This window comes from Helicoverpa armigera, chromosome 13, assembly GCF_030705265.1.
Source record: "Helicoverpa armigera isolate CAAS_96S chromosome 13, ASM3070526v1, whole genome shotgun sequence".
In the NCBI taxonomy this organism is placed as follows: Eukaryota; Metazoa; Arthropoda; class Insecta; order Lepidoptera; family Noctuidae; genus Helicoverpa; species Helicoverpa armigera.
The window spans coordinates 10,502,289-10,515,616 of NC_087132.1; the positions used below are offsets into that span (position 1 = coordinate 10,502,289).

General features: G+C 38.1%; 3 protein-coding genes across 7 annotated transcripts; all 3 read left to right on the forward strand.

The window, feature by feature from the left end:
- Positions 1 to 232: 232 nt before the first annotated feature.
- On the forward strand, positions 233 to 4,011 carry LOC110373335 (spondin-1). Of its 2 annotated transcripts, none has more exons than XM_021330580.3 (10): positions 233 to 483; positions 671 to 882; positions 1,173 to 1,364; positions 1,513 to 1,719; positions 1,810 to 2,067; positions 2,134 to 2,305; positions 2,445 to 2,571; positions 2,951 to 3,128; positions 3,434 to 3,554; positions 3,909 to 4,011. In XM_021330580.3, the coding sequence occupies exons 1-10, from the start codon at positions 282 to 284 to the stop codon at positions 3,971 to 3,973; spliced, it is 1,734 nt and encodes a 577-aa protein (XP_021186255.3). In that variant the 5' UTR covers positions 233 to 281; the 3' UTR covers positions 3,974 to 4,011. The 2 variants fall into 2 exon arrangements, with proteins under 2 accessions (XP_021186255.3, XP_021186256.3); XM_021330581.3 differs by having other exon boundaries at positions 2,445 to 2,535.
- A 489-nt stretch (positions 4,012 to 4,500) lies between these two features.
- LOC110373331 (spondin-2) lies at positions 4,501 to 8,650 on the forward strand. The gene is made up of 10 exons (XM_049840341.2): positions 4,501 to 4,643; positions 4,964 to 5,143; positions 5,388 to 5,602; positions 5,807 to 5,998; positions 6,288 to 6,494; positions 6,710 to 6,964; positions 7,053 to 7,218; positions 7,521 to 7,623; positions 8,077 to 8,212; positions 8,422 to 8,650. The coding sequence occupies exons 1-10, from the start codon at positions 4,625 to 4,627 to the stop codon at positions 8,536 to 8,538; spliced, it is 1,590 nt and encodes a 529-aa protein (XP_049696298.2). The 5' UTR covers positions 4,501 to 4,624; the 3' UTR covers positions 8,539 to 8,650.
- A 1,128-nt stretch (positions 8,651 to 9,778) lies between these two features.
- LOC110373332 (tubulin-specific chaperone C) lies at positions 9,779 to 13,054 on the forward strand. 4 transcript variants are annotated; one of them, XR_007510933.2, is made up of 3 exons: positions 9,779 to 10,023; positions 10,396 to 10,640; positions 11,230 to 11,369. XR_007510933.2 is itself a non-coding variant. In XM_064037516.1 (3 exons), exons 1-2 carry the CDS (start codon positions 9,894 to 9,896, stop codon positions 10,524 to 10,526), a joined length of 261 nt encoding a protein of 86 aa, XP_063893586.1. In that variant the 5' UTR covers positions 9,779 to 9,893; the 3' UTR covers positions 10,527 to 10,533; positions 11,230 to 11,370. The 4 variants fall into 4 exon arrangements, 3 of the variants coding, with proteins under 3 accessions (XP_063893586.1, XP_021186251.2, XP_063893585.1); XM_064037516.1 differs by having other exon boundaries at positions 10,396 to 10,533; positions 11,230 to 11,370; XM_021330576.3 differs by lacking the exon at positions 9,779 to 10,023 and having other exon boundaries at positions 10,396 to 10,533; positions 11,230 to 13,054.
- The last annotated feature ends 274 nt before the right edge of the window (positions 13,055 to 13,328 follow it).

Sequence of the window (13,328 nt, forward strand, 5' to 3'; positions counted from 1 at the left end):
TTCAAATCGTATCAGTAGTTCCGGAGATTAGCGCGTTCAAACAAACAAACAAACTCTTCAGCTTTATAATATTAGTATAGATTACATGAGCAGTATGAAAGTGGCTACACACTCAAACTTGGACAAGGAATAACCCTGAAGACGCATTTTAATTTAACTAATTAGGGCAGCAATACAATCCTTGTTGATATTCGATCTGACAATAAAATTACTTAATGCCCTAGTATTTAACAGCTTCGGCATGATCAGCGTATAGCAGTAGAATTTATCAACAAGGAGGCATGGCTGTACTTCAGGCCAAAATGTCACTTTCCTGTTTTATGTATATTTTATGTTTCGTGTTAGTTTTACCAACTGTGATTTGTTTTCGATGTGAAAGAAGACCATACGGGTCAACTACGCAAGCCTCGGAACCAGATGGCCGCTTCAAGCTAGAGATTATAGGCCTCGAAAACTCATATATTCCTGAACAACTTTACACAGGTAACTTTATGTCGTAATTTGATAGATAAGAAGTTTCTCTAGTGAATCTATTTTTTGTGTTGACTGTACCACCTTTTTAAAGAATAAAGATTTAATGAATTGATTTAGAATCTTAATGACTTATTTTTTCCATTTTTTCTGACAACTTAAAAAAAAAAATATGATAAAAGGACCATTGCTATTTCAGTACAAATAACCGAAACGGATGGCCAGTCCCATTTCACAGGCTTCATGATATCCGCGGAGGGTGATGTAAAGCAGGATCCTAGGAATCCCAGGCGAATAATCGCACTATATCCGGGAGAGTTGAGACCTCAAGATTCTGCCACTGCTAAGTACAGCGACAGATGTCTCTATTCGGTTGAGCAAGCCATGGCATCCTACAAGAAATCTGTTGAGGTAAGACCCCTTCAGCAGGTTTTTTAAGAGTATTGGTAAATGGTAGGTATTTGTCTTGATCAAGTTACTTGTTTCAATATATTGCCCATTACAGTTGTCTTTTCCGTCTAGAGAACCAGCCCAAAGAATGCCAGCAAGATTTATTCAGATAGCAGGCCCTGCCAGGACCAGGGCCAGGGCCGCCCTGGGCATAGTGGCTAATGGAAAAGAGGGGTTTATTTGGAAACATCTAATAATCTTTCATAGGAAGGAATATTCAGACTACCAACTACCAAGAACCTATTTTACAGGTATACTGGCAAGCCCCTGCCTCAGGCAATGGCTGTGTCACTCTGCGTGCTATGGTGGCCGTAAACGATGAGGTATGGTACGAGGATGGAGCTCCTTTAACACAGAAAGTGTGTGAGGACTTGAGGCAGCCTGATGACGTGGCGCCGCAGTTGAACTACGAATGTGGGATCTGTGATGAAGCTAAATATGAGGTATGGGAGCTTGTGAACTGTCATCAATAGCCTACTTATATTGTAGGAAAAGCTTCCGACAGATTTTGTATCTTCCACATATTGTGTAATCGAAATTATTTAAGCTTTAATTTGATGTGTTTCAAACTCATAAAAAATATTTCTCCAGCTAACCTTCACCGGTATATGGTCTCGCAACACCCATCCATATATGTACCCTGAAAATGACTGGCTTCCAAGGTACAGCGATCTAGTTGGAGCTTCTCATAACGGAGAATATATCCTGTGGATGCCTGGAAACCTCGCTTCGGAAGGATTTAGAGATTTCGCTGAACACGCTAACTCCAGCAATCTGGAAGTTGAAATTCGAGAGAAGGTAAAATGTAAACAGGTGTAATGTAAAAGCGATAAAGTTATTTTCTTGTTAGATATTTATCGTGTTCTATGAAATTATGTGGTTTTGCAGATTGGCGATGGAGTCCGAACACTGATAAAAGGCAAGGGCCATGGGTATCGTAAAATGAGTCTACCTACTTATTCCTTTTTTCGCGTCGACAAAGAGAATCACCTGTTCTCAGCAGTGGTAGCTTTGCATCCTTCTCCCGATTGGTTCTTAGGAGTCACCAGGTTTGAACTCTGCCAGGAAGATAATACGTGGCTGAATGAAAGGGAGCTTAATCTATATCCTTGGGATGCTGGCACGGATAGCGGAGTGTCTTATGAAGTGAGTAGAGAGACAATACATATTTCTCCACAAAGGTAGAACTTATTCAAGCCACAAACTTTTCAGGCAGCTAATATCGTAACCTATCCCCAAGACTCGATAGGTCGAGTGGAAATGAGTTCGTATGACAAAAACTCACCATTTTATGAAGTGGACATAAAAGAGATGCATCCGTTCGGAAAATTCCACATTAAGCTGATCAGGACTTACCACAGAGATTGCGAAGAAGAAAGTACAGGTATGTTCCTACGTTCCACATTTTGCTATTGTTTAGAGTCGAAAGTCCACGAGTAGAGGTCATCAAAGCACTTTTGTAGATGTCGAGTACATTAGATTGAATGACTAGGTAAAAGTTGGTGCTGTTTTTATTTTGATAGAGGAACCACCGGCGACAGAAGCACCAGAATCTTCAGAAGAAGTCCCGGAGACCAGTGAGGAGGCTAAACCGGAGCCTCCAGAGCCATCCAGGTATCAAACACATCTAGATAGCGCCGAGGACGGGCGGTGAGGCTTAGTTGTTGACTAGTAGAATAGACGTAGAGTAGTATGTCATGATCTCATACAGAAAGGATGATGGAGCTTGCATCATTTCATCTCATTCTCTTTAACATTATTTTAATACATAGGTGGTAGGTAAATGTGCTATAAAGTAGAAAAAAATTCGATGGTCTGGGAGCAAGCAAGAAAATACAGGAATATTCGTCATTACAACATCTATACCTAATTACCTACTCCTTAACGAACTGGTTTAGATTCCCGAGTAAGATGTCCATTTAAACCCATACTTCGAAATAATACCTAAATCAAAGCAATGCATATCTGAACTAGATTTTTATGAGACTTTAAGGAGACCAAATTGACGATCACACTTTCGTCTACACAGCGAAGCTCCATTAGTAACTGAAACTGATGAAGAATCTTTGGAAGAATGCCCCACTTCACCGTGGGAGGAGTGGAGCGCCTGCGACGGGGATTGTGAGGAGGGGAAGGTAATGGGATTCCGCTGGAGGGAACGGTACCATCTCGTCGACGGAGTTCCAGTAGAGATGTATGATCCTCATGTAAGTTGCGTTAGAATGTTGGTTAAGATATATGTGTTTGTAGTTACTTTTAAGTATATTGATTGCGAATAAATGACACCAAGATTCTGAGACCAGCAAGATAAAGATAAGATTAAAAAAAAGATGGGCGAGAAATTGTGGATACCATAATTTAGCGATTCTTATAAAAATAACCCCTTATTTAGCGCAAAAAAGGTTTTACTGCTAATTTCATTTTTAAGGGGATCATTTGATCCCACATTTCGATTCTTACCACACGGTATGTTCATTGGCATCTGCTACAGTAATCGATATTCCAATCCTAGGCCAAGCACCATCACAGGAAGGAGGTGTCAAAGTTCTGCAAGAAACACGTCGAGACATTCCAGAGAGAACCTTGTGAAGACGAATGTACCAATGCTGAAGAGGACGAGGACGATATTGCAGGTTTGTGAATAACTTGAGGCTCTAAATTTCGACCTTGAGGCTCTAAGTTCCCAAATCTGATCCTATTTCAAAAATGTAGGTATTCGATAGAAGTATCGCACTTACCTACTTTCTCCCTAACTTTGATCAATCAATAATGCTCAACGTGGTATATCAGGTTTACCTTTGGAGAAACAGGTGTGTTTGCTGTAGATTTTTGGTCTACATTTCCCCAGCCATCAATGCGGTGTTCTATTTTGTGTTTATTTTTTCCCTTCATATCACTTCTTTTCCATATCTCGTCAAACGTTGTAAGGACTTCTTGTTAGTAGGAACCACGTAGTGTGCTAATAACATGATGGTGTTTTCTTGCAGTTGAACGTCGAATCATGGCACCCGTGTCTCCCGGGGGCAAATGGAACTCCAAGCGCAGGGATTAGAAGATTATGAACTGAACAATATAAAATGAGTGATTTTATCAGTGTAAACCACATCAGTTCATTGAGATGTAAACATAGTTTTAAGTTGTAGATACCTACTAGCTAAGTAAAAGTAACAAATTAAGTATAGCTTATTGCTGTTGTTTCATTTCGCATTTTCGAGGCTTTTCTTTCTGTTAATGTTTGGTGTACGGAGGTATTTTATTTTATTTTTTCCATTCTGTCCTATCTTTGAACTTAGAGACAGTTGATTATAGCTACTTACTTAGAAATTGTGACAAAGATCCTACCAATATGCCACAGGGGTAATGCATAACTACTGCATTATCCTCGTTTTGCATTGATCCTATTTTTTCTCAGAATCGTAGTACAGGCTATTTATAGCCAAATTCTAGTACAAACGACACAATAGGGATGTATAAATCATATTGCTATTTTACATAGGTACACCCGATTTCCAAAATACACTCTATACAAACACAATAAAGGTTCCAATCCTTTGGCAGCATATTTCAGGGCATTAATTAGTTTAAATTAAGCAATAAACACGGGAGATGCATCAGGACGATTATAGGTACTAATTGTGAATGGACAGTTTAGTAACACATCGACCCGTGGCCATATGACACTTATTTATAGTACAAGGTGAAAATGCATTTGAACTTTTTTGGTGAGTTTTTTTTTACATTTTCTTAAGTCTTGAATTATTCAGGGCCTTTTTTTAGTGATGATAATAATTTATGTACCCTCATTTGAGGTCTACTTTTCATTCTTCGATAAAAACTAGCCTGTGTCCTTTTTCAGGCTTGTTCAGTGTTGTGACTACATCTGAAACAGGTCTAATTTTACAGGCTGTTTACAGTCAGAAAAAAACATTTGGGTTACAATGTCTGCCTACTAACGGGCAAAAGTTCATTGAGTGGGAAAGTCCCTTCGTTACCTTTATTTCCAAAACAACCTCATCTACTTGTACTTGATAGAGACCTTTAGTTCTAGGTCCATATCAAACAGTATGCCTGATCCTACTCCTGCAAGCTTGCGTATGCTATGAGGTGTGTGACAGACGACCCCTGGGAACTGACACGGCTCCCCTGCCACCTGACAATCGCTTCCTCATAGATGTGGATGGTATCAGAGACAACATGTACATTCCGAGGGAAACTTATACGGGTAAGTAACTAATATTTCCTACTGGCTGTAAACCGCGGTATCGTTCGCATCCCGTGGGAACTGCTCTACTCTCTCTCCCCATGCTCTCTCTTCCCCGATAAATGGTCTATCTATAGGTCGAAGGGATTAGGGAAAATAATAATTTTCTCGATATGGGTCCATCATAGCTTACAAAATACGACTGCTGAAAGCCTTTATAAAGTTGGCAATCACGATTTTAAGCTGGTCATTTCCATTTTTGCAGTGCGCTTATCCTCCCGAGATGGAGTGACTCCGTTCATAGCATTCACGATATCTCTTCGAGAGGACACGGAGGAGAACAAGAACAACCTCCGAAGGCCTATCCTGCTGAGTCCTGGCAAGCTGGAGCCGATGCATGGCTCCAATATAGCGAAACTGCAGCCTATCTGCAACAATACTGTTGTACAGTCCGATGTTACGCCGAAGACTTTTGTTGAGGTAAGGTGAAATGCCATCTGTACATATGTGGTTTGCTCACGATCTCAGTTTTTTTACACATTTCCCTTTTAAATACTGAAAAGAAGACGAAATAGCCATTCCAAATAAAATGGGAATCTAGACCCATATCCCCAACATAGAACTAAGATAAGCTATTTAGGGTTATATGTCGCAAATTCTTAATTAAGAAATACTATTTTTTAGGCAAGATGGACAGCTCCAGAGAAAAACAACAAATGTGTGACAATCTTCGCCGTAGTAGCAGTTACCCCGGATGTTTGGTACAGTTTCGAAGGTCCCCTTTCGAAACGGATTTGTGAGGATCGGCGCAAGGCAGATGATATGCAGCCTATGGAAAATGATAATTGCCAAGTTTGTGAGGACGCGAGGTATAAGGTGAGTATGCCATATTAATTATCATTGCTCACTGATTCAGGACCCTAAAGCTACCTACGCAAATTGTGCATGCGATTAATCATCGTCTGTGCGAAGTGAGGCCAATCACGGCCGGACAAAATAATTAACAGTGCATTTAATTCTTGCTCTCAATTTATGGACTCGAAAGAGTAGGTATTGTTTTTTGACATCATCATTTTATATGTACTATAACACCTCTATCATTTAATTGCAAAGCTATGATAAAGTCATATTATTTATTTTCCTCACATTTTATCTTTTCAAACAGTTAATATTTGAAGGTATGTGGTCCTTCAACACCCATCCCAGAATGTATCCGCCAAAGGACCTGGTAGCAAGGTTCAGTGACGTGGTTGGAGCCTCGCATAGCAAGGACTTTACTCTCTTCAAGTATAACTCTGACGCTACCGGTGGTCTCAAACTTCTCGCTGAACAAGGAAACACCACCAATTTGGAAGTGGAAATTTCTGACAAGGTGAGAATCTAAGCATAACGCTATTTGTCATATCATACATGTTATGTTTTTATCAACACAACCAGCAAATGCGGCTCAAGGGTCTTGTCTTTGAATGGTTTAAATTGAAATAAGGCTGACTGTAATTCCATAAATTGTTTTCTTTTGCGAAAGGACAATAATTAATCACGCAATATGATCGAAGTTCCTAATTAACATAATCTACATCTTTACAGCTTGGCACTGCCGTCCGAACAATCATAAAGGCAACAGCTCCACCAATGACAAACATGACGACAGTTTCCACCTTCAGGGCTAGCAGGAAGCATCACATGGTGTCTTTAGCCACTGCCATCGTGCCCTCCCCTGATTGGTTCCTGGGAGTCGCCAATTTAGAACTTTGCGATGCCAAAACTCATGTATGGGCGGAGAGTGTAGTCTTTAATTTGTATCCTATGGATGCTGGAACTGATAGTGGGAAAAAATTCGACGTAAGTAACGATTTATAATAAAATAAATAGTATTCAATAAATAATAGTGAAATAGAGGCCATTAATATTTCTTCTTTGCATACCTCAGTCATCGAATGAGGCGACAGCACCAGCGCAGCCGATTTCCAGCGCAAAAATAGACGCGGACATCCCAAAAGAACTGATCAAACCGTTCGCGAGACTTATGTTCCAATTGATACGGACTTATTACAATCCTAACTGCACGGAAAACCCCGTGTTTACTGAAGAACCAGGTACCCCCCTGTTACTTATTTATTCGTTAGTTTGAATTTTGAAATCAATTGAAAATTTTCATGTTCTATTCAGGCTCTACCGAACTACCGAACTGTAGGGAGTGCCTCAAAGAGTTTTTCGTTGATGTAGATTTCAAAAATAATTTGGTTTTGGTGTCTGCTGTGTACACACGGTACATACAATACTACATCTCCTATGCATTATTTCGATATATGTAGTTATGAACATTCTATATTTTCAACACTCACATTCAGTCAAATGCCTAGTTGTTAAATTCATGACGTGATATTTTTCGGATAAGGTGAAGGCGAGACCGATGAGCCCGGTGATGGGGACGACGGCGACGGTGATGGTCGCGACACCACAACTCGATACCTACCATCTCCACCCACGACCACCACAACGTAAGTCAAATTTAATTGATTTCCAATTTATTTACCTGATAAGGAACTATATTATAGAAGTCAATTATAGAGTACATAGGTAAATATGTAAGGAGAGTGTGTAGGGGTACAGACAAGGGGTAGTGCTAAAGTAAGGAAGTTTTTTTAAAAGGGTGTAGTAGAAAGAGGGTTTAGCGGGCAGGTAGGTACATATAGGGTAGGAAGAGCACATAAGCGAGTATGAGTACTTAGGCAGAGTACATAAAAAGAAGAATTGTACTGTGCTACACCCGTTATTCACACGTAAATTGGGGCTGTGGGCCACAGGGCTCACAAACAAGGGTAGACCTAAATCCACCGCTTACTGCAGAGACTAGGGCTCTTGCTCACAGGGTTCATAAGGGTAGATCCACATCCATCGCTCACTGCACACCCTTAACAAATGCTCATGCTTTTAATTTTCATTGTTAGCAGCGAGGAACCTTCAGTAGATCCCGATTCTTCGCCAGATTGCCCGATGACTGCTTGGGACGACTGGCAAGAATGCGCCGGAGAATGCATTGATAACAAGTTGGAGGGATATCAAATCCGATTCAGATACCATATTGGAGTAAGTACCTACTGCTTGGAGTTTAGAAGATCCGAACTTTTTGGATAGGATAATGGATAGGGTTTTTGGCGATATTCATTTTTTATTGTAGCTATAGAGCCTAACTGTTTGGTACTAATGGCCAATATTCTAGTGGCCAAACAGCTAAGCATAATACAGTACCTTTCACATCACCTTATGTGTGTTTAATAAAATGATTTTATGTTCAGGAACCAGCGCCCGAATGCTTGAAGGAGTCTCTCACTGATACGCAAAGTTGCGAAGAAGAATGCGAGGAGGAACAAGCTGAGGAAGAACCTGAAGATGAAGAGGAACAAGAAGAATAGTCCATAAAAATAAGAGAAAGTAAAATAATGGAGAACTTTATCGTCATAGATATAACTTGCTAATGTGTGAAGGAAGTTAAGGATCAGTTTAGATTAGGTAAGTCGGTAAAGTAAGTAGGCTAGCTTTAGGTATTGCTACCAAATCTAAAAATAAAATATTTAAACTTTATAAAACTTTTATTCCACCTGACACATAGTGATTCCCTTCAAGTTATTCCAGAAGTACCTACTTAGTTACCCAGGTTACTAACGAGAGAACGTCGTAAACGTAATTAGACCTTTTGACAGACCCTTTAATAAGCGTGGATTTCATTGTCGATTGTGAACGTGCAAATGTTTTGATTAGTTTTTTTTTATACGCATCCTTCCAATTCAATAATCAATCAAAGGTCAATAACCCTCGCTGTTGGAAACGTAAGACAATTAATAATTATCTTGTTAGTTCAATATTTTTCGTTTCTAGGCAACATTTCGTGAAAATTTATATGTATCCACCTACATACACTATAACAATTTATTCCTGATAAATAATGGGACCAGGGCCCCGATTCTCCTAAGTTAATAATGTCAAAATCGAATAGAAATCGAATCGCAATATGATCGTAATAGCAGTTTTAACCATATCGGGCATTCTGCTACTAATAAAAGACCAATCGTATTCAATTGACATTTGATTGGTGTGCGATTGGTCTGCTATTTTGATGATCTTGGTCTATACGGTAGTTTGCTGTACAATCATTTTGCAATCGTTAATCATTTGCAGACAAAATGATTCATTATTGAATGACAGAAAAGGATAAAAACGTTTATTTCAAAGAAGAAATAGCGGAATGCCACATACGCTTCAATCGTAATCGAGACGGGATTGGATCTCAGTCGAATCGAGTCGAACGTCAATCGAAGGTCGCTTAGGTAAAATTAGGAGAATCGGGCCCCAGCACATCAAGAAATACAGCAGAGAATAGTAGAACGATGATACATGGCACACTATTTGCACTTGCTAAACTTGAAGAAACCCGATACGCCACTTCACTTAAGCTGGTTAACCATTGAATATGATATTCTTTGGGCTTTGAATATGTTTTCTTTAAATAGTCTAAAATACTCAAATAGAAACTAAACTGATATAGCATTGAAGAATTAGAGGGTCAACATATTATAGTAGAATGAAAACGCATTTTATATTCATTTTGATATCACGATTGAATTGAACTTGAATTTCCGAACGTTCTTTTCCTTACGTCATCCATCGAGTGAGTGAGAGATAGGTATTCGTGATTCAATGGTGTGACTGTGAATTTTCATTCAGAATTTTTATTATTCTAGAAAACAATTCGTATTATATCTTTTTGATTATGCTTACAAAGTCTCCAAAGCCTGCCTACAAACGGTATATTACTTGGGGCATCAAAGGTGCATTGTTGATAGAAGGAATTGGTCTCGCCGCATCCTACGGTCTCTGGTACAAGTTGAATACCGACAGAGGTAAGTATGGGGACGGGTTTATTTCTGTGTATTTATTTAAGCATATATATGTGTAATCATAGCATAAAAGAGCATCTCTACAGCGTAAATAACGCATTTCTTTGTCCGGTTCGACAAAAATAATTTTGACGGCTGAAAAAAAACTGCAAATGTCAACATGTGCAATAGTCAATGTCTTTGTTTTTGTGTTTAACGTTGATCAAAATAAAATGACGGGTATGCCTTGCCACTTTATCTCATTAATATCCCGGCTTCACCAAAATCAACACACTTGTGTCATTTTTCTCTTTTTTTTTGCCATTGATTTCTCTTTGACCTACTTATTTGATCAAAAAATCCGACCCATTAAAATCATTCACTCACGAATTCCAGATTTCCGTCTGTACATGTTCAAGAACCACAACTGGGTACTGGAAGGTTACTACGGAATCGGTGAAGCCATCGCAGATCAAAAGATCCGAGATCTGGATCAGGCAATTTGGTCGAACGAAGGCAAAATTTAAACTAGCGGTGAGATGTCAGTTCCTATTAGAGCCACATTTTGGGTGGTGACGTTTGGCTCCCTCGGTTATGCACTGTTCAAGTTGGTCAAACCTGATGATGAACTACTTAAGCAGGTCATTATTGAATTCTGTATTAGTTTATGTTGATTGTGGTCACTGTTTAGCTAATATTCCTATTGGTTGGTTTTATTGGGACTAATCTCTGCATGTGTTTTCAAATTGTGATTGTACCGCTAGCCTCTGGGGCTTGAGTGATCCTTAATTCCAGTCAAAAGCCCTAGCTAAACTGTCAAAATTGTATCATAGATTTGTAGTAGCAAATAACATTTTACCAAAGTTGATTTAGTAAAAAACATAGTTAATTGTGACTAATATTTGATTTACCAGAATTATATCAGTGCCCATTCCATTGATCATTCACATTGAATTTGGAGATTGAAGTCACATCAATCAAATTTTTCATCAAGTTTGATCCATTTACTTGACTTACTTCTCACCTATTGTATTGATTTAATTTCACTGCATAATAAATATACTTTGAGTTTTGACTGTAGAGGGACAAAACCAGTCACCACACTTCACCAGTGGGTTGTAATAATATTTAAGAGTAAATTTTGTGTGAGATATACTAACTTGGTTCCAGAAACTCCTCAAGGATCTTCCATATACATAGTTTAAATATTTTATTTTTTCTCATTTATAGTTTAACGAAGAATCAAAACACACAGATGCCCGAAGAGTAAGCCACCAAACCATTAATGTTTTAAAACAAGCCGCTAGTCCCAATTCAGACTTAAACAAGACAATAGACGATTTGTTAAAGAAAGGAAAATGAGTGACAGAAATTCAGTGTTAGAAAGATTAAGTAGGAGAGACGCACAACGCTTAGAAAAACTACAGAAGGCTCATAAGGCAAGGGAAGAAGTGGATGCTTCCAACGAAAATGAAGATTTTTTTTCAGGCTCATTTAAAATTAAATCAGAATACATAGAAGACTTACTGATGCAGGTTCCAACGCTAGAATTGACTACATTGCCTTCACACTTTGATAGCATAAAAAGAGAAGTAAACGAATTACAAAAATATGTTGTGACATCATCATTCTTCTTGAAGGAATTCAACATGCGTAAATATTTGGGAATTGTACAGAACCTTCAAGCAAAATGTTATGAATTAGAAGAAAGATATGTTCCAAGAAAAAAGTTTGGTTTCTCAAAGAAAAAGCTTCCTAAGTCGCACACTCAAAAACAAAGTTCGCTCGATGAAAATGATGCTGCAAGAAAGACAGATAGCAACAAATGGGATGAGAAACTTTTCGGTTTTGATTCACTGACTGATAAAGTGCTACTGCTTGAAAACGATGAGTTATTCCAAAGGGATGTTGCTTTAAGGAATCTTACGAACTGTACTGTTGGCCTCAAAGGTGTCATGGGAACATTGCATTTAACCAACCTAGTAAACTGTATAGTACTTTCTGGACCAGTGACTTCATCAGTATTTATGGAGAAATGTACAAATTGTAAGATAGTTGCCGCATGCCAGCAGTTGAGGATGCACACATCCACTAATTGTGATATTTATTTACATGTGACCAGCAAGGGAATTGTAGAGGATTGCACTGAAATATGCACAGCACCTTACAATTTGTATTATGAAGACTTAGAAAAGCATTTCAACATGTCCGGCTTAGACCGGAACTCTAATAACTGGGATCGTTTGGATGATTTCAACTGGCTGGCTCCAGATGTTCCCTCACCTAATTGGTCAGTGTTGAACGCTGAGCTGCGAATCAACAGTTGGGATGAGTGGTGGTCAAGAATTCCTTCCTAGTAGTGGATAGTAGCAAAAAAATTGCAGTTTATATAAAGCTAATTAATAATCAAATATGATAGAGTGTAACACCTAATTTAGTTATTGCAACTAATTTATTTAATAAGGCTGTTTTACATTATTTTAATTTTTGATTGCTTATTTACACCTAGGTGAAAACAAACCTTGATGAAACATTGAACAATTACTAATTTTGTACAAAACCCAGATCTTGGTTTGTGAAATGTAATTTGAGCAAAACTGTCACCAAAATATTTGTGAACAGCCTTTAATATTGACAGTTAAAAAACATGAATCATGACACTCATTTTGAGCACTGTAAGTCTTAATTTTTGAAAACCATTGTAACAAGCATTTTTTAGAAAGGAATAAATATCCTTGCCTTATATTTTTTACTTGATTAGTCTTTCGAAAGAGTCATAAATTAAATTATCATCGTTGGAATACCACTTCTGAGATGTTTCAGACAGCTGCATCCTCGAGCCTTTCAGATAGTTTATAATAGTTACGCAAAAAATATAAGCCTCTTAATTCTTAATCATTATTAGCTAGACGAGAAAATATTCAAATACTCTTTTTTTCTGATTTATAAAGTTATAACATTGTCAACCACAAATTATGTTAAGTTAATAAATATCCGCTTATTTAATTCACTACATATAATTTATGGAAAATAAATAACTTTATTATTAGAAAAAGTTCTTTTATTTATTTAAAATCCTGTAGTATAAATAGAAAAAGTAATAACGTCCAAGGAGTTGGCAATTCATTCTTCTCAGTAATCATCCCTAAAACAAAAGTAAGATTGTTACTATAAAATTAACGGTAGTGGGATCCTAAATAACTATTGAACGAAATCCCACGCTGCGGCTGCTTATTCTCGATAAACTCAACCAAAACATTCAAAATTAAAATGCTGAAGATGCGAGAAGCCGAAAATCGATCTCAGTGGCGTGCACTTGGAGAGGCCTA